At 45.6% G+C, this 20852-nt stretch overlaps 1 protein-coding gene across 3 annotated transcripts in view; it reads left to right on the top strand.

Annotated features, from left to right (window-relative positions):
* Kif13a (kinesin family member 13A) overlaps nucleotides 1-20852 on the top strand; it is a 181939-nt gene that overhangs the window by 75250 nt on the left and 85837 nt on the right. For all 3 annotated transcript variants that reach the window (XM_029468210.1, XM_021179807.2, XM_029468211.1), the window contains exon 4: nucleotides 9318-9378. In XM_029468210.1, coding sequence (XP_029324070.1) covers nucleotides 9318-9378 — 61 coding nt within the window. The remainder of the gene's footprint in view (nucleotides 1-9317; nucleotides 9379-20852) is intronic.

Below are 20852 nucleotides of genomic sequence, written 5' to 3'. Positions count from 1 at the left end.
CATTGGAAATGTAAATGAGGAAAATACCTAATTTTAAAAAAGGGAAAAAAATAAAATAGTTTACTGAAGCAAATTTGTCTTTATTTGGCTTTTGAGTATGTCATGGAAGCATTAAATTACATACGAGGCTCCCATCGCTGCGCTGATGAAATGACATTACATCTCAGCCACAAGCATCAGCTCTTAGCTTTGGCTGCTCTCCTTTCTTCCTTGTGTCTGGGGCTTGGGCTTCTGCTGTCCTGTCTCAATGGCAGCCTACCCTTCCCCATTTACCTCTGTTTTCCTGGCGTGGTCAGAGCCTCAGTCTCTGGTCCAGGGAACTCAGTGTGGCATGGATGACCAGACCTGCAGGATGTTTTAAGTGACAATGGGCTATCCTGCATACCGTCTGCCTCCACTTCAGTCTTCGTGACCTCACAGAAGGACCCTCTGGATGACATGCATGCACATGTAAAGTCTCCAGAGACAGAACATTGGGGTAGGAATCGTGATGTATATAGGGGCAGAAGTAAGGAAGCAATTGGTGTGTTAGGAAGTAGTGAGGGCTGAGAGGGTAGCTCAGTGGGAGCCCCTGTCTGGTGTGCATGAGTCTCCGGGTTCCATCCCCAGTGCTGGGGGTGGAGGATGGGGTGAAACGAAACGCTGAGTGTTAAAAACCAAGAGAAATGGTAGCTTACAGAGAACCTACAGTCGGATCTCAGTCTGATAGGTCAGAAAGATCATTAGTGATTTTCATGTATTCGGGTCATATAAGCTGTAGTGCGCATGCAAGAGATTGACCCAGCTGCAGATGCAAGCAACAGCAGTGAATGGAGAACACAGGGCAGGCAGTAGGGCTGGCCTGCTCCATTAGGTGCTCAGTGCCTCGAGACAACAGCAGTATGTTCCTCTAAAGTTAGCGCCAGCCCAGGTCGTCTGTGGCTTTAGTGTGGGCTCCAGTCTGAAGGATCCGCTGCCCTCTGGGACTTGCTAGTGCAGTGGCAGTGTGGGCTCCAGTCTGAAGGATCCGCTGCCCTCTGGGACTTGCTAGTGCAGTGGCTCACAATCCCACTGCTCTCAGGACTGGCTGCAGTCACGCTGTGCTCGGATAACACACGTAGGCAAAGCCAAAGCCCGTGATGTGGCCAACCTGCTGTCACTAGAATGAGAAATTACATCTCCTTCTGCAGGTCCAACAGGTCACAAGGCCATAATGGGAACACGTAACCCTCTCAAAGAGGGCAGGGAGTCGTTTGGAACAGCAGCACAATTCTGTCACACTCTGTCATTCTAACACATTTTTAGATTTTTATTTATTTATTTAATGTAGATGAGTACACTGTTGCTGTCTTCAGACACACCAGAAGAGGCCATCAGATCCCATTACAGATGGTTGTGAGCCACCATGTGGTTGCTGAGAATTGAACTCAGGACCTCTGCAAGAGCAGTAGTCAGTGCTCTTAACCACTGAGCCATCTCTCCAGACCCTCTAACACATTTTAAAATTTTTCCAGAAGACTTTCAGAAACACAACACTGTGTATTTTTGTCTTGACTTTCCTTCCTTCCTTCCTTCCTTCCTTCCTTCCTTCCTTCCTTCCTTCCCTTCTCCTCCTCTTCTTCTTCTTCTTCTTCTTCTTCTTCTTCTTCTTCTTCTTCTTCTTCTTCTTCTTCTTCTTCCTCTCTCTCTCTTTCTCTCTCTCTCTCTTTCTCTCTTTCTTTCTTTCTTTCTTTCTTTCTTTCTTTCTTTCTTTCTTTCTTTCTAAGATTTATTTATTTATTTTATGTATGTGAGTACATTGTAGCTGTACAGATGGTTGTGAGCCTTCATGTGGTTGTTGGGAATTAAATTTTTAGGACCTCTGCTCGCTCTGGTCAACTTCACTCACTCAGTCCCTGACTGCTCCAGCCCAAAGGTTTATTTATTATTGTACATAAGTACACTGTAGCTGACTTCAGACACACCAGAAAGTGCATCAGATCTCATTACAGATGGTTGTGAGCCACCACGTGATTGCTGGGATTTGAACTCAGAACCTTCGGAAGAGCAGTCAGTGAGTGCTCTTACCAGCCAGCCCCTGACTTTTCTTTAGACTGTTTACCTCTCGCCCGATTTGCACCTGGCTGCATTCAGAGTCAGTTATTCTCACTGTGTTCTGTGCCCAAGGATGCTCAGAGATGCAGATGGTGGGATACCGGGTTGCACACTTCTCAGCCCCCAAATCGAAAATCATTATCTCCCCTGACTCTCAGCATGGTCCCGCTTGCTATCCAGAACAGTAAAAGCTCTTTGGACCAGGGGAAGCAGCTGGAGTCCTGCCTCAGGCATCTCCAGCAGAGTGATAGATGGATCCCTCCACCCTGTCCTGTGTCTGCAGCCACTGGGCTGCCTTGGGTCCTTAGTGTCTGAGACCTGGTTCCTGGAAGCCAGCTAGCTTCCTCTTCCCTCTGGTAGTATACACTGGGCTTTCTCCTACAGGGTGTGGGAAGCACAGAAGGCGAGCTCTCTGGAACCAGGTCTAAATACCTCCTGCCGTGATTGGTGTCAGGGTGAGTTTTAGTCTTCCTTGTGTGGTTGGCAGAGGCAGCCATTTGTCAAGTCGGCGGACAGGCTGCAAACTGCGAGCTCAGAGCTGCTCACAGCTTCCACCAGTGTTTCTGAGAGGAACAGCCCGTGTTTAGAAATACCCATGTTGCCTTTCTGAACGCACTGTGGGAGAAGTTGAATCTTTAATTCTTAATTCATGAGAGAACCAATATAGACTATCTTTAGACAGGATGTGGTACCTCTACCCAACCCTCAGCATCTGGTGAAGCAGATACTGGGAGAGACTGATAAAGATGCAAACACGAACTGAACGGAGCATTCGAAAGAGTCAGGATGGAGCTCCTGCTTCACTGAGTATGCACCACTGGTTTACACAGACCCAGGGTCAAGTGGAAGCCCTGTATTACTGTTAATGTTGTGGCATGGGGTTCCTATTAAAAAGGAAGGTTTCAAATTTCCTTTTTAATTGATGACAATATGGATGAGTTCCTGAGAGAGACACCCTTCCCTCTTCCCTCTTAGAATGCTGAGTCCCCATCTAAGGTACTTGCCAGAAGTGTAGTTCCCTCCTGTGGAAGACCTGATGGGGTCTCTGAGCTTGGGGCAATGGTTTATTTCTTGTGGGTCTGTGTGCTGCAGATGCTGTTAGCTGCTGTGAATCTTCAGCCAGGCAGGGTTGACTGTGAAGCCCAAGACATCATGTGGTGTGTAGTTACAAGTGTGTATGAAAGAAATGATTAATTACACTGTGACAAGACAGCGTTGACTTGACAGACTTTTAAACAGGAAGAGAGGTCTGTCAGCAGAGCTGACTAGTAAGGCTGGTGGCTCTGGTGTCCCTCTCCCTGACCTGTGGCAGCTGTGGCCAGGCACAGGATGAAGTTTGTGTTGGTCCAGTGAATTCTACAAACAGCAGCAGTGAGAACAGACCTGGACTCAAACAGGGTCCTGTGCAGTTGCAGTCTGGGATTTAAGTGGGGTTTAACTTAAAATAATTAATAATACAACTAACATATATTGTTACACATAGTGATGGGTAACTTTTATAATAATTCTGATGGTAGGAGAGAGGAAAGTGAGAAAAGTATTGAAAATGTCCACATGGAATGGAATATAGAACATTCCTTGTCCTTTGGTGTGACAGTTTTTATAACACCACCATTGTGAAATGGGGGCAGACCAGAAACATCTTTCTTATAGTCAAAAAGGTATAAAGTTAAAAAAAGAAAGAAAATAAAAATAGATGCCCAGCAAGCCTGTGTTCCAGCAACTGGAGCCATTGAGGTTGGCAGAGTGGTGTTGGGCACAGATTCCAGACAGTGCAGGATGGACTGTGAATGGCCGCTGGGTCTCCAGATGTGAACACAGGGTTCATAGTTCAAAGAGGCCATGAAGCTAGGATAGAGGGAAGAAACTGTTCTCTCACACAGAGCAGAGGGGCATCACGTGGAGCGGACTTCTTAAGCATTCTAGATTGAGGAGCTAGGAAGTCACGTGGTTTGCACTAGTGTTTTCTGAACAGAGCAGCACATGAACTTAAAAAAAAAAAAGACTTTATATTTTTGTGTGTGTATTTAACTTAGTGAATCTGAGCCCTTACCTACCCTAGTAAGAAAGGAAGAAATGAATGGGCACAGTTCCTAGACCAGGGAGGCTCCCAGTGAGATGGAGGCGTGAAGCAAAGAAGGGAGAAATGTAGAATTCGTAAACACAAGAATTCTGCCTATGGGGAAACACGAATCTTGTCTTTCCTCCAGTAGAAGTGAAGAGGGTCTTCACCACTGTCTGTAATGGGGAGGTATTTACCCGAGACGACCCTTGCTGTTGTTTCAAGTGTCCATTGTATGTGAGTTCACAGATTCACAAGACGCTTCAGTTCAGGGAGAATTCACCGTCTTAGTCAGAGCTACTGTTCGCTGTGACGAAACACCAGAACCAAAAGCAACTTGGAGTGGAAAGGATTTATTTGGCTTATGCTTCCACATCATAGTCCACCACTGAAGGAAGTTAGGGCAGGAACTCACACAGGGCAGGAACCTGAGGCAGGAGCTGATGCAGAGGCCATGGAAGGGTGCCTCTTACTGGCTTGCTCCTCGTGGCTTGTTTTTCTGGTATTTTTTCAGAACCCAGGACACCAGCTCAGGGCTAGAACCATCCTCAGTGGGCTGGGCTCTCCTCCAGCAATCACTAATTAGGAAAATACCCTCCAGGCTTGCCTCAGGCCTGATCATGTGGAGACATTTTCTTAATTGAGGTTCCTTTCCTCTCTAGCTGTGTCAAGTTGACATAAAACTAGCCAGCCCATTCACCAAGAAGCTGTTACAAACTAAAAAATGTTCTGATGAATTATCAAGCATGAGAGCAAAGCCCTTGACCTCTTTTTTTTTTAATTTATTTATTATTATACATAAGTACACTGTAGCTGACTTCAGACGCACCAGAAGAGGGCGTCAGATCTCATTACAGGTGATTGTGAGCCACCATGTGGTTGCTGGGATTTGAACTCAGCACCTCTGGAAAAGCAGTCAGTGCTGTTAACCACTGAGCCATCTCTGCAGCCCCCATGCCCTTGATCTCTTAATAAATAATAATAATATACCAGAACAAAGGGAGCCTTGCGCAGAGCTGTGTGTCTACGTGTGCACAGACGCACTTAGGCAGGCACGGAGTTCAGAGTAATTAGCAGTGTCCTTAAGCGGCTGAAGCTGCTTGGTGCCAAGCCTGATGTTATGGGTGATCCCTGGGACCCAGGCCTTTACCCAAAGGAAAACACTGCCCTGTGAGCTGTTCTCCAGTCTCCACATGTGTGTTGTATCCTACCCGAGACTGCACACATATCATACACACACACCGCCTCCACTACCACCACCACCTTCACCACCACCACCATCATCTATTAAATTTTCAAAAGAAGTATCCCCAGTAAAGGTTTCATAAAGGGGGGACATTTAAGATAACATTGAAAATGTTAAATTGAAACAAGCTTAGATAGACCCAGGTTGCAGAAATGGACGTTGGTTTTCCAAGTTTTTCCCCCGTCTACAATTAAATTATGGTGCCATAATAAGACTTAGACACCCTTTCCTCCTGGGAAAGGGATGAAAAGGCATATGAAAATTACTTCTAAAACAATATATGTATTTTTTAAAAGGAATAATTATTTCCTCTTTTGTCCTTTTCTGGGAGGGGTGGCTGGAGTCTCATAGCCCAAAGGTGACGATGGGCTGATCCACTTGCCTCACTCTCAGAGTTCTGGGGTTTCGGGAGTGCACCACTGCACCCAAATGTTTGGTATTTTTGACTAGATATATGCAACTACAGGACAGAAAACGTAACTGACAAGTATTAGGGTCTCAAACAGAGAGTGACAGGTAGGATTGGATGGTAAGATGGATTCCTAAAGTAAGTTCCTCGTGGTTGGAGACCTTAGTGAAAGCACAAAACTAGGCGGGATCAAAGCAGGCCCCAGAGGGGCTGGAGAGATGGCTCGGCGCCTAAGAGCACTTGCTGCTCTTGCAGAGGACCCAGGTTCTGAGTTCAGTTTCCAGCACCCACAGCAGGTGCTGCATGTAATTCCAGAGGGGAATCCGATGCCCCCTTCTGGCCTCTGTGGGTACTACATGCACATGGAAACCGGTCATGCACCTAAAATAAAAGTATATATATATACATATATTTTTTTTTAAAGAGGAAAGAAATGAAGAAAGCCACAGAACCCATATGGTTGAGGTACCTTCTCATTGGCCTTTGTTACTCTGTTAAGCTGGGGTCTTAGTCTCTGTGTAGCTCAGGCTAGCCTCGAGCTCTTGACCCCCTACCTCGGCCTTCTAAGTGCTGTAATTAGAGCTGTGTACCACCATATCTGGAAAATGGGCAAATGGCTGCAGAGCACATTTCTCAGAACTCTGTGCCTTTTCCTTCTCCTTGGAATGCACAGGATGCTTCTTTCAGAGTTCTTTCTTTCTTTCTTTTTTTTCTTTTTTTAAACCACAATTGAATTTTGCTGCAATGCCACCAGAGATCACACTTCTCAATAAGCGGGACATTTGTGCAGCGTGCTGCTCACAAATCCTGGAACCGCCTCAATCCAGGATATATGTCAGTCGATGAGTTCATCTTATTAAAACCAGCCTTAGCCGCTTCGCCGCGTGCGCAGCGGTTCACAGAAATGCAGAGCTCATGGTTTTTTTTTTTAAGGGCCCAGTGGAGTTGAAACAGATGGATAAGCTGCTAGGAGTTTGGTGCTAGCGTGAGTCTCACACGTGGTGGGCTAAGGAAAAAAAAATGGGATTTTGCTGAAGACAATGGGTTTGTAATTTTATAAATAACTTGAGAATGTCTGTACATTTGGCTCTTTTTCTGGTTAAAAAGGTGTGAATTTCTAGTGTTAGTTGGCATTGGTGAAATAGGCAGCTTAGGCTCCATCCTCTCTCTCTCCCCTCCCTCCCTCCCTCCCTCCCTCCCTCTTTTCTTTCTATGTGTGTGTTTGCTGTTGAGGGTATCATTTAGAGGCATCCCATGCTGACCCAGAACTTACTATGTCACTCACACAGGCATAAGACTTGTGGCAATCCTCCTGCCTCGGCCTCCCAAAGGCTGAGATCCCAGGTTTGAGCTCCTGTCACACCCAGCCTCCATCTGTATGCATTTGCTCGGTTGTATGCAGGCTTTCGGTGTCTCCCATCACCGACTTTGGAGTGAGGATACAATCGGCTTCACAACGAGCTGTGTAGTAGCCATTGGGGACTCCAACGGAAGGAGTTAGTCCTAGAACAATACAGGTCTCCAGTATGATGTATGGCGTCTTATATAGAGTGAGATGAGTCAGACTCCAGACTTCTTCCTGATAAATGTTTACAAAAATAAAAGCCCACACTCCATATCTGGCTTGCTGGGATCACTATCCGAAGTGCCTAGGACCAGCGTTTGTGAAATCCAGGAGATCCCCCAGCTCGAGGAGGAGAGGTCAGTGCTTGCTAGGCAAAGAATTCCAGTATCTTATAATTCCTTCAGAGCCCCTTTATGCTTTGCTAGCATTTTAATATTTGTCTAGAATTTAATGGGGAGATATGGAGAATGAAATTTTATGGGATTTTTTTTCCTATTAGAAACAACTTCAAATTCTCAACTGGTGGAAATTATTGCAGGATGAGCAGGGATTGCTACTAGCGCACGCGTGCTCCAGCTTGGGTTGGGTCTCATCCCATTTCAAGTAGCGGCCCTGTGTATAGAGACCAGTAGATTGGCGACTCCACATGCAAGACAGCAAACTGTTAAGAAATGGCCCAAGATGGGCAGGAATGCCACTCTCTCTAGGAACTAATAAAGAGACCTGTCGTGATCCCGAAGACACTAGTAGAGATATTTAAAAACTGGGAAAGGGTTTGTATTGGCCATTTGCAGTAAGGTTGGAGGTTGACTTAGGCGGAAGACAGAGACAGGATGAAAGAGAAGGTTACCTGGTTTGATGGAGGGGCAGGGGATTGCAGAATCTCCATTCTGGAACTGTTTTAAAAGAACACAGGTCTCTTAAGGGTGGTGGTGAGGTTCAGTCCTACCCAGATGCAAGAAGATCATCTGGACTATGCCTGTGTGGACTTTTGAGTCATTGAAAGAACCCTCACGGGCAGTAAATGCTCGTTGCTTTGCTGGCAGAAACTATTGTCCGGTAGCTGTTCGTTACAAGGTTGCCTTTGGTGGGTGTGTCTGTATCAAGTCTGAATCTGGAGCCAATGGTGTAAGTGATGCCTATTGCATCTGCCCGGATCTGTGTGCTGGGATGAAACTATTGTATGTATGAGTTAGTCTTTCGTTTTTGTTTCGTGTGTGTGTGTGTGTGTGTGTGTGTGTGTGTGTGGTGTGTGTGAGTGTGTGTGTGTGTGTGTGTATGATTGAGAGAGGGAGGTGGGAAGGAGAGAGAAAGAGGAGGAGAGGGAGGAGGGGATGAAGAGGATGAAGATAGTGGTGTGAGTTGTGGCATATCACCCTCCCTCGTTCCTTGAGATGGGGTCTTTCACTGAACCTAGAGCTAGGCTGGGAGCCCCCCAAACCCTCCCTACTTTGTGCCCCTTCTTCATTGATGGACTTACATATACACACGCTCACTTGGAGCTTTTCACGTGGGTTCTGGACATTTGAACTCAGGTCCTCATGACCATGCAGCAAGCCCTCTGTCCTCCTGAGCTGTCTCGCCAGCCCATGTAAGACTTGTATAAAAAGTATAACCTGCTTCCTTGCAAAAGTTTCAATGCCATGAATCATTCGATAAATAATTCCAAAGCCATGAATATAAATATTGCAGGTTTCAAAGATGAATTAAATATGGTTCCTGCCTTCGGGGAACTTAGGATACAAGTGGAAATAAGGCATTCATAGATCATCCAGCTCTGTCCAACCTGCAGCCCGCAGGCTTATGCCGACCAGGGTAGCTAGGAATTCAACCCAACAGATTTGTTGAAGTCACTGTATCAAAAGGATGGGCATTCCTATGTCATGATGAGTAGACCACAGAAAAGAGTAGAACGGAAGCAGAGAGAACAATTAAATGCTGTGATGAGATTAACAGAGAACGGGGAGAGTCCTTGGGTTGTATTCAACCACATTGGCCCAGGCCTTCAATAAGAAGCATCTTGAAGGGTGGACATGAAGAGAACCTCCCCTCATCCTCCCTGAGCAGGACCCCCGCCCCCCCATGTGTCCTGCGCCCCCCGCCCCCGCCCCCGCCCCTGCCCCCGCCCTTTTCACCTCTCTGGAGCGCATTCTTAAGCTTTATATTTTGTTCTTCCATTCAGGTGTTTGCCTTTGATTATTGCTTTTGGTCCATGGATGAATCGAACACAACAAAATATGCTGGTAAGTTGGCTGTTCCCCCTGGGCTTCTGGCCTTTCCCGCCGCTGTGTCTGTTTTCTCTAATTATCCCGGAGTTTCCCTGTAGTGTGTCTCACACCCACTCTCTAGTGGGTGGGTTTGCAAAGTCGGTGATCTGGCTCCGCCCTTTCCTTGCTAAGCAGCCCTAGACTGGGTTTAACAACCGCAACAGAGGGTTGCGGGTAAGGATGCATGCACACCTGGGGTTCTGGCACTAAGGGGGCTGAGGCAAGAGGATGGCCTTGAGTTCAAGGCCACTTTGAGGCTGAGCTACATAAGCAGTGTTTGTTTGGCCAGGCAGTGCTAAGTAGCAAGACTCTGACTGCCCACCTCCCCACCCCTGCCCCATACCACCAAATACCCCATAGCACCAAAATTCCAAACCCCATTAGGTCTTTAGTTGTGTGCTTCTTAAGGATGTCACTGGCCTCAGGGATGCTCTCAGGTCAAGCCTAAACTTGACAAGGTTTAAGTACTATAGAGCTCTGAGTTACAAAAGCATGGCCTGGCTACTGTGCTAAGAGAGATATAGCGATGGCAATGAAAGCGAGCATCTAAAGTAAGTCCAAAAGGGAAAAATGGTAAATATTGAGGTTAGGTGTATGTTCGCTCACCTGATTCAGTCACTCCAGAGTGCATTCATATATTAAAGTGTGTATGTAACACACAAATACCAGTCTTACCTGTTAATTAAAAACAATTAAGTTAAGCATGTAAGAGGAATGTCAGAGGTACCCAGACATGAAGTGTCATGGAATCAAGGAAAATCTGTGGGCCTTGATGTCGGGTCTGGGTTAAAAATCCCAGAGCCCTGCTTTGGCTCTTTGGGAGAACTGTTTACTTTCTCTGAGCTTCATCACGCTTCCTATAAAATGCGAAAGGCAGCTCCTGTGGAACTCTGCCATTGGGTGTCCTTTAGGGTCACTGAGGGACCACAATGCTGACTGGAGGAAGGTACCCATAAAGTGGTACTCCATTTGAGCTTCTTGTAGGGAGGGACTGGTGCATGGTGCTAGCAGGGGCCTGAGCAGAGATGGAAGCGAGGCTGTGATGGCAGGAAATCCTCAAAGCCAGGCTAAGAAGTAGAGATCAGTGAGGTGAAAAATGTAAGCTGATGGCAGGGGATGCTTGAGACAGTGTAGCAGAGACCATTTTATTCCTGTATCCCTCTGCACATGTCTTCCGTCGCTGCCTGCAGGACACCACAGTAGCCTCTTGCAGTGTAGCATGCAGGCCCGAAGACTTTCTTCTCAGCCAAGTACAGCTTCACTGGACCCAGATGATAAGAGATCTGTGGGATTTAGGATCTGAGGAACACTATGATCAGAATTATAAATAGATTAAAATGATTTTTTTAATGTACGGGTAGCCTAACATTGGCACAAATTTTTGGCTGAGTGAACCATTCAAATAAGTTTCAATTAACCTTGAAATAAGGTCTCTTGATTCATGGAAACATACATCTTTACAGTACTGAGGGGAAAGGTAGAACTTTTCTTATTCTGTAGATATCGTCATTATTACACACATATTATAACACTCTTAGCAAAATGTAAAATTCGTGGTCCCTGTTCTCTCGGGTGTTCGACTATGATCGAGAATCTGCATAGGAAATGCATCGATTGTAGGTGAGATATGTTTGGTTTCAGCACTAATTTGATTTCCGTTTTCCTTGATTAAAAGGAACAGCAGTTCTTGGCTGTGACTAGAGGTGGAAGCATTCATTCTCTGGTGAGAAGTAAGGGGAACGGGGAGAGAGAAGGACAGTGTTCTGAAACCAACTTATTTGTCAGGCTCCATGAAGAATGGCCTCATTGAGCCTGGGTCCAGGCTCTCAAAGCAGCTCTCAAAACTGGGGTCTGGCAGGTCGAGCGGGAATTGTTAGATGCATGGGCTGGGTAAGCCAAGGATGCCAGATCCCTCACTGCATCATGGGCTGGGTCTGAACATTAAATCCTCAATGAAGTCTTGCTGTTTGTTAGAAACTATCACGAGATATTCTACCCTCTCTGGCTTTTTAACCTGAAACTCTTGAGTTCTCTGGAATCGAGAAGGACACCTCAAGACTTGGGCTAAAAGAATGAGTGAGTGCTTGCATCAGACGATGGGGTTCTGATTCTCGACCCCCACCTTTGCAGTGTTGGTGTATGTGTCACAGAATCCCATAAAATGTGTCCTCAGATGTCTCATTGTCTCACTGTGTCGGGACCGTGGGTAGCATCAGTCCGTTGTCAAACCAACCAACCAGGCTGGGGTTTATGGCACCTGGTTTTGCCACAAGCTGCCAGGCTTTGGTGAGATAAAGATAACCTTTTTCCTCATCTGTGGACAGGATAAGGTAAAGGACTGCAGCCACGTCTTCCATAAAGCCGAATCATCCATTTTGTGCAGACAGGCACAGCTGTGGCTGTCCCAGCTTCTTTGGCGAATCAAAGGCTGGCTTGTTCGGCGTTAGTGTTGCATGGAAGTAAAGTGCGCTTTGGAGCACTGTGCACTTGAAGTATCTCTCCCTCCTCTTACCCTCTTGGTATGTGGACATTGTAATGTCTGACAGGTAGTTCTGAGTCAGAAGCAAAAGTCTTTGTGGTAGGAATAATTGGGGCGGGGGAGGGGCGGGGAGAAAACAGACAAGTTACTAGACTGCAGAGTTAGACCTCAAAACCTGCCCCCCTCTGTGTAAACTCACCTCTTCCCCCAACCTCAGCACGCAACTACATGTAGCTCTCATTACAAGATTAGAAAGTGGCTGAATTAGAGTCCATAGTGACAAACCTGAGCCATGTCATTAAAGGATTACATCGTGCTAATGGTAATTAAGACCTTCTTGATAGGGAATCAATATATTAAAAAATGTCATTTCCTAAAATGAGCCCTGCCGGTGGGTAAGTGGTTTCCAAGAGCCTTGCTGTCTATTTCCTGCCTGTTTATCTTTGAATCTTACTGCTGATAGAAAAAGCAGTCTGAGGGCTGGAGGGATGGCTCAGTGGTTAAGAACACCTGCTGTCCTTCCAGAAGACTGGCGTTTGGTTCCTGGCAGCCGTATGGGTGGCTCACGCCCTCCAGTGACTCCAGTTCCAGGGGATCTGGTATCTCCTCAGCCTCTTCAGGCAGCAGTACACACGTGGCATATACAAACACATAATACATAAATAAAAATACGAACAAGTATTTTTTTAAAGGAAAGAAAGAGTAGCAGTCGGGTGGTGGTATACATGGGGGTTCGTGTAATTTTCCTTAGCATGGAGATTCTGAACATTGTCCTAGAAATTATGTAATCTTTCTTGCCATATGGTGTTTTGCTCAAATTTACTGAAACCATGTGTTCTTGGGCATTTGTGGGTACCCCACAACCTGGAAGAGAAGATTTACTGCTGACTCCTGATCTCCTCATGTGTTTCGCACTGTGTGAGGATACAGGAGCACCTCCAGGCTGAGGGCTGAGCTGCAGGCCAGAGCCGGATGGCCATGTTTGATTCTGTTCCCATCTGGGGGGGTTTATGTGGTCAGAGGTGGAAATGATCAATTTCTCATTGCTTGAGGGAATTGAGACGATAGAGCCAGTGTGCACCAAAGCTAACATTCTAAAAGCTATCGGTTGCCAAATTAGAACCAAATTGCCGGCAGAATGGCATAATATCAATAGGCTCTAATGTATTTAGGTGTAAGTATTTGACTGTTGAAGTGTACTCTTATTAAGTACCTGGAGAAGGCCCAGGCTCTTGGTTTCTTGGACCCAAACGGTAGGCAATCATAACAGTCCTTCATTATCAGGAACTTGAGGATGAATTGAGACTCTTAGCAAGTTCTGTGCATCCCAGAAGTAGCTGACAGTTATTAGCCATTACGGAAAGCTGCAGCAGTTCTTCATGTAGTCAGCAGGAACACTGATGTTGGCTGTTCAGACATCATTAGGGTCAGCCTGGGTTGTACACAGTGCCTGCTGTTTTGAAAGCCGCTAACCAAAAAAACGCAGCATAAGCCCCTTCCAGGTCTGATTTCGTTTTCCTTTACGGCGTTTTATCAATTGTCTCACACACGTGACCATTCTAGAGACTCTGCTTCATCAAGGTCCTGAGCGTCTTAAGTCCTTAAGATCAGCAATTCTTCTTATTAAAGAATTTTTTATTAAAAATAAAGAGGAGGAGAGGGAGAGAGGGGAGAAAGGACACACACACACACACACACACACATCAGAGAACAGCTTGCTGGAGTCAGGTCTCTCCTTCCACTAAGTGGGACTCAGGTTGTCTGGCTTTGGCAGCAAGCCCCTTTATCTGCTGAGCCATCTCAATGACCCAGAAACTCATTTGTCTAATTAAAGTATATAATCACAAAGACATCCATTTGATATAAACCAACTTGGAACCCAGTACAACTGACTCTTTATAGATCATACCTCAACTGGTAGAAGATTTGGGGATCAGGCTTATATCAATAAAGGTTATTGATATCTGTGAATCTCAAGAGCTGGACACGAGTGAGCAGTTCAGTTCAGGAGAATTCAATTGGTAAAGATGCCCAAAATATGAATGAGCAAGTTAACCTTATAAACTTTAAAGTAGACATATATGTTTATTTACATTTATAGCATATATTTATTATATAATATCTTTTTCTGTACCCTACCCCTGGGTCCCTTTTCAATTTGGGGACAGGGTCTCGTATATCCCAGGCTGACTTCCGACTTGCTGTGTTTGAAGCTGGGGGTGACTTTAAACTTCTAACCACCTTGCTTCCACCTCCCAAGTGCTGGGTTCTAGTTGTACACCACCATGACAGGGTTCACCTGCACTGGAGCTGGGACCCAGGGTGCTGTGTGCACTAGACACACACAGCCCTGCCTCCAGATATCCTTTTAAATCCTTCCTCGCCTCAACTTTGTTCATGTTTCCTTTTTCTGACTCAGAAACACAGTTTGACATAGCTGTGTTCAGAGGGGCAGATAACGGTCACCACGGTATAAAATACAGTCCACATACCACATTCCTTCCTGGCATATCGTTGAGCCTTTTACATGTGGGTGGAGGGGCAGATAGAATGACCAGAATGTAGAGTTAGATTAGGAAATACTGTTGTCTGCATTTCACAGAGAAGAAAAATAGAGGTCTGGGAAGGTCCTGCTACCTTTTATAGGTAAAAGCAGTGACCAATGTGAATCGAAACAAAACCAGGGATACATTCTATCGATGACGTAAAAACAGGGATACATTCTATCGATGACATAAAACCAGGGATACATTCTATCGATGACATAAAACCAGGGATACATTCTATCGATGACATAAAACCAGGGNATGACATAAAACCAGGGATACATTCTATCGATGACATAAAACCAGGGATACATTCTATCGATGACATAAAACCAGGGATACATTCTATCGATGACGTATGGATTCAACTCCTGCCCTGGACATGTCTCATCTCCCTGAGCCCTAGAGTGGTTCTGTTAAGAAGCCGTGGTGTGGGTCTGAGCTGGGAGTGTTAGTACCTGAATCTTCTCTCCAGACAGATGCCGTCCAAACTCCTGAGCTCCAGGTGCTCAGCTGAGCACTGTTTACACATTTCCCCAAGACCACCATAGCCAGGAACTCTCGAAGGGACAGAAGCTTGAGCCGGCTACCTTACTGGAGAGAATCATTGTCAAATGCTGTCAGAGCTAAGGGATGCTTCTTTGGCAGCAGCCGTTCGTGTGGAGACAGGCTCCCCAGTCGATCTTGCTTTCTTTGCTCCTTGGCTCTCTTCCCTGTGAGTCAGCCACTTCATCTAGAAATAACAACAACAGAAACGGCCAGCTCATGCCAGCCCTAGCAGTGTCCCTGGGTTGGAAATGTTGTCTGGGTAAGACACTCCCTGCTATGGTACAAGTGACACTTCCCTGGACGGCCATTCTGATAGCACTTGGATGCCACAGTGGAAAGTGGCCTGAGGCTTGCTTTCACTTCGTGGCCCAGTTTCTCAAGTTCTCTTTACCAGGTCCCTTCACAGTAAACTTCTGAAGTTGATTGAAAAATTAAAATTTGCACCTCCAGGTGTAGGCTTAATGTCTTTGTTCCTTTATCTGAACTAGAGTTTGGTTTCATTCAACTTAAATATGGCCTGAAGTCTCTGGATGTGAGAAATTTTGTGAGCTGCACTCCCCACGCCAAAGGCCTTTGAGGAAGGAATTTGCTTAAACCTCATCCAAATAAGGCCTTCTTCTCCCTTTGAGGTATGCAAGCGAGACCTGTCCATTCTTGTACTATCCAGGTGCTCAGATTTGGATCTGGGCCCCTGCCAAGTCCAGAGTCATCAAAATTACTGTGGCTGTCAGCCCTGTGTAGAGGAGAAAGCACCTTCATAAAGAAGCAGGGCTAGGAGTTGCAGCTCACAAATGCACAGCCAAGCTCCTGCCAGCCCAACTCTAGAGGGCAAAGAGAGGAAGAAAAGAAGGGGCTTAAGAGATCAATTTGGTCATGGGTTGTGTTTGTATTGTTTAGCTTCCGTAGCTATAGGGAACCCGAGATCAAACCTTACATAGAGAGAAAAGCTTTGGAGGCCTCAGTTCATGGCTGATTGGCCCCATTACTTTGGTACTGAGATAAAAGACAGCATATAATAACTGGCTGTAAGGTAGATTAAAACCTTTAACCTCAAGGCCACGAAGTAAAGAAGGAAAAACTGGGGTTCTAAGTCTTCTTCATGCATCCCGCCAATAATCCAAGGATTTCTCTATGCACTTAGGTTCTTACCGTCTAAAAATTCCACTATTTCCCACTAGTACTACCCTGAACTAGTAGCAATCTTTAACTTGTGGGACTTTGGAGACATTAAAGACCTAAGCTATAACATTGTTCCAATCTTAGATCCTATACTCTCCCACGTAGAAGTATATTCTGTTCGTGGAAGTCTATACTGTGCCACACCCTGCTGAAGAGTTCTATCCACTCTGCTGTGTCCATGGTGGTGCTTTTTTAAATGTGGATTATAAACAACTTGGACCATACCCTCTTTCTTCATTATCCTACTTCCTAGGCCCCGGTCCATCCTGTCGGTTCCGTAGGCAGATGTTGGACACAGGACTAATATAATTGTCTTGTCCCTTGTTCCAAGTTGACTCCTTTTAGTGCATTGCTGTCGGGACCCTGAATTGTAAAGACCTAGCATGGTGGCTGGGAGGCCATTACTGCTGTTCCCAAGGGGTCAGGTGACGCCCACATAGGGAGACCTGGCGGTGTTGGTTTTTCAAAGATCCGTATCATCCGTGACTCAGTGTTGGGTGACTCAGCTTGCAGAGGTCCCACACAGGAGCTCCTGTTACTGCTCTGACGTCGTGTTGCATGTCTCACTGGGCATGCCCGGGTTTTATAACTTGTCTACATGGTCATTGGTGATGCGATTATAAACCCTGAAGGAACGGGCGTCTTGGCCATGCTTATTAACAGTGAGGTCAGATGCGGCATGCCCTGTGGGTTCACTGCAGTGGGTGTGTGAAGCTCAGGGCGGTCTCCACAGATGCCTCCCTGACATGGGTTCTGCCAGGAAGCCACGGGCCTCTTGGGTTGGGCAGTCTTGTAGCTTTGCTCTGTTTGTCTGGGTTGAGAACAAATACCCATAGATCCTCCTGTTTCCCACAGGACTTCTGAACCTCCCTGTAGGCCTTTGCCTAGACAAACAGCACTCCATTCTGCTTGCGTGTAAACTGTAAACTGTAATTGGGAAGCATTCAGGGTGGGGATATTGCATCTTTTATGAGATCTGCCCAGGCAGTGTTTGAATTCCCTAGTTCCCACCATGCAGCATAAACAGCTGCCTTTTTTTTTTTTTTTTTGTGAGCCAAGGTTCAGAAGCAGCAGCTAAGTCATTCTTTCCTAGGCTGAGAAAGGTTTTTTTAAAAATACGGACATGAACACAACAGAAGGTTTTTTTTTTGTTGTTTTTTTTTTTTAATGAAAAACCCTCGCAGCTGGGAATGGAACTCAGTGGTTGAACACTTACCTAGCATGTAAGACCCTATGTTTAGCCCCCAGTACTGCAGAGGGGGAAAGAAAGACCTTCATTCATCTGGGTCAACCATGGGTCTTTGTGTGGGTCTTTGGGATGTCCAGTGTTCTAAGACAGAGCAAAGAAGCTAAGCCTTCCCTGTGCTGCCTGCAGAAACTGTTGCTGTTCCAGGGATACATGGTACACTTTGAAGATTTGGTTAACCATTGGGATCTTGGCTAAGTTCACAGCTATTCTTCCTGTAATAGTGGTTTCCTGATGGTGACTGAACAAAAGAATTGGTTGAGCATAACTGCAGCCCAGGGCTCATGCATTCACACAGTGTCAGGGTGGGGAAATAATGAGAAGTCCATAGAATTGGTCCCATTGGCTTTTTTACTGCTGCTGTTCATTATAGCATGTTCTTTCCCACTGCAACATTGTATCCTAATGTTGCAAAAGATTGGGGACCAGTTTGCCTATCCTGGATCCTAGCATGCTCCTCTCTCTCTCTCTCTCTCTCTCTCTCTCTCTCTCTCTCTCTCTCTCTCTCTCTCTCTCTCTCTCTCATGTGAGAAACACTCCCCCCTTACATTTATCAGTGAGACCACAAAGAAAGCTATGGAAAAAAAACAGACAACAATGATTCCTTTCTGAGGACTGCTGTCCACTGTCTCATCCTTTTTACTGTCATCTTTAAAACTAGGAAGCTGTACAGAGCTCTGGCAAGACAGAAGGAACAGTGACTAGCTGGTGACTTCCTTCTTTGCACCAAACTAATGACAAGATGATACTCATTGTAGATAATGACTAAAAACCATCTCAGGCTCTTCGCTAGCTAGGCACAGTGGCTGGTGCCTCTGTGACCAGCCTGATATCCTAGTCAGGTAGAAGAGCGCTCAGCATTTGCCACTTTAAGACATGAGGCCTTCCCAGAGCCCCTCCACCAGGAAGAGGCAGGACTCACAACTAAATGAAACTGTGAGCAAACTCCTGTGTGAAAACTGTGTGTGAAAACTGTGAGCAAAAACTGTAAAGGAAAGAGAAAGGATTTGAGTATTACAAGTTTTGCTTTTAGGGCTGGGCAGTGGTGGCACACGCCTTTAACCCCAGCACTCAGGAGGCAGAGGCAGGCAGGTGGATCTATGAGTTCGAGGCCAGCTTGCCACAACAGCCAGGGTTACCTGGAATATATATATATATATATTATGTTGCATATATATATATATTATAATATATATATATATTATGTTGCATATATATGTGAATCGGTTCTTTCTTCCCACCATGTAGGTCACAGGGGACAAAGTGGAGTCATCAGATGGGGAAGCGCTGTTACCTGCTGGGCTATTGCTGAACTTGCTCACTGCTGCCATCTAGCTATGCTCTTTAATATCTGAATATGAAATAACAAAACATAACAGAGTTGGGAAAAATACTTGGAATATGTGTGATAGGCCAACAGTTAATGTCTTTAGCATGCATGATAACATGTATGATAGACCAACAGTTGATGTTTTTAGCATGCATTCAGGAAAGAAGCAAGGGAGGGTGGTGTACCAGCCAGCTTATAAAGTGACTCAGAAATGAGACAGACTATTTACTTAACGTTAAGAGTAAGTGACCTGGGGCTGGAGAGATGGCTCAGGGTTTAAGAGAACTGGCTGCTCTTCCAGAGGTCCTGAGTTCAAATCCCAACAAGCACATGGTGGCTCACAACCATCTGTAGTGGGATCCTATGCCCTCTTCTGGTGTGTGTCTGAAGTTGCTACAGTTTACTCATATTAAATAAATAAGTCTTAAAAAAAATGGGGTCTTCTTCCTTCTTGACCTGGCCTAGTCAGGATAATGAGCAGCAATGATGGGTGTCAGAGAGAAGGCCTCGTGTTTAATTTGAGGAATCCCTGCAATGGTGGTCAGCAGGAAAGTGTAGGAAGCTGTAAATCCTTCTGGGAAACGAAATCGAACGGAGATGTCTGCAGGGCGGGGCTGGGATGCCTATATCAGTGTCCTCGTGATGGCCAGCTTGGTGTTCACATAGGGGCCTCTGAGATGGCTCAGTGAGTCAGGGTGCTTGCTGCCAAGTCTGGGAAACTGAGTCTGATCTCCTGCCCCACAGGGTAGAGGATGAGGGCTGACTCCTGAAAGTTTACCTACCTGCATGCATGCACACGCATACACATGCATACTCACACACTCATATGTACACACACACGATAGTTGAAAATATATATTAAATAAGAGGTGTTTTTAAAAAAATGTTCATGTGGATGAAGGAAATACTCATTATTTTTGTCTTAAAAAGAATAAGTTCTCTCTGGGATGTGAAGTTATAATAAAATGTATTCCGGTCTCTCAAGGAACCTAGCTGTAGATTTCTGAAAACACATAAGCTTCACAGTAACTCTTTCTATTTTACTGTTTTCCTAGTTGCATCTTAGTATCGTTACTTGCGGATAGAAGGGAGAAAAAATTTTTCTTTCCAGAAATACACGAAAACATTCGCTTTATGCATTTATGTGTATAAACACTTATAAATACAAATGCACACATTTGTTTGCTTTCCAAATTTCTCTCATCACAGTTATGAATGAAACTTTATTAAATATGAAAAGCCACGGGGCTGATGGCATGGCTCAGCAGGTAAAGGTGATTGCTGCCAAGTCTGCTGACCTTAGTTCAAGTCCCAGACCTCACAGAATGGAAAGGGGAGAGAATCTCTCCTCCTCTGACTTCCACACATGCATCCACACATACACACAATAGGTAAGTGTAAATGTGACAAGCTGGGGTTATATTCTGTCATCAAACACGAATGTGTGATGCGTGCCTTATGCTCTGTAGAGCTGCAATGGGCCCTGACATCATAGTCCAATAGTTGAAGCCAGAATGAGAAATAAACAAGGAAACACACAAACGAAGCTCCAGATAGGCTCTGAGAGTTTAAGCTCACCATGGAGACCAAGGGCGAGAGCCACTGATTGATCACCAGTGTCCGAGGCCTGAGCTCCCGACTGGCTATATTCACCAGCGACGAGGTCTTGGCAGATGACAGTCTTTCTGACCCCAGTCACCTGTCATCATATTTATAGGTCACCTGCCATACCTGTGTATCGTGTATCTAAAGTTAGAATAGAAATCTATAAAGTGTGACTACAGATAAAGACACCAACTGGATAGGAAAGCCATCTCTTCCTTCTTGGCATAAATACAGGCAGATTAGGTCCTGGCTTGAGATTGGGACAAGGGCCATCCTGGCTTCAGCACAAGCTCACTCCTGTGATACAAGCTAACCCCTGTGATCACCACATTTCCCCATTCGTGAAGATAGAACCCTTGTGACCTACCTAGTGTTTTCTTAAAGGGCCCTACCACCTCTTGACACTCCTGCTCCGGGGGTCCAGTTTCCAGCCAGTGAACGCTGGAGGACAAGTCCAAGCCCTCACACTTACATCAGCAACTTTGCTTGTTGTGTGACCAAATGCCTGACAGAAAG

The sequence above is a fragment of the Mus caroli genome, chromosome 13, assembly GCF_900094665.2.
Source record: "Mus caroli chromosome 13, CAROLI_EIJ_v1.1, whole genome shotgun sequence".
Taxonomy (NCBI): domain Eukaryota; kingdom Metazoa; phylum Chordata; class Mammalia; order Rodentia; family Muridae; genus Mus; species Mus caroli.
Note: the sequence above shows the minus strand (reverse complement) of the source record. Positions and strands in the feature narration are given on the sequence as shown.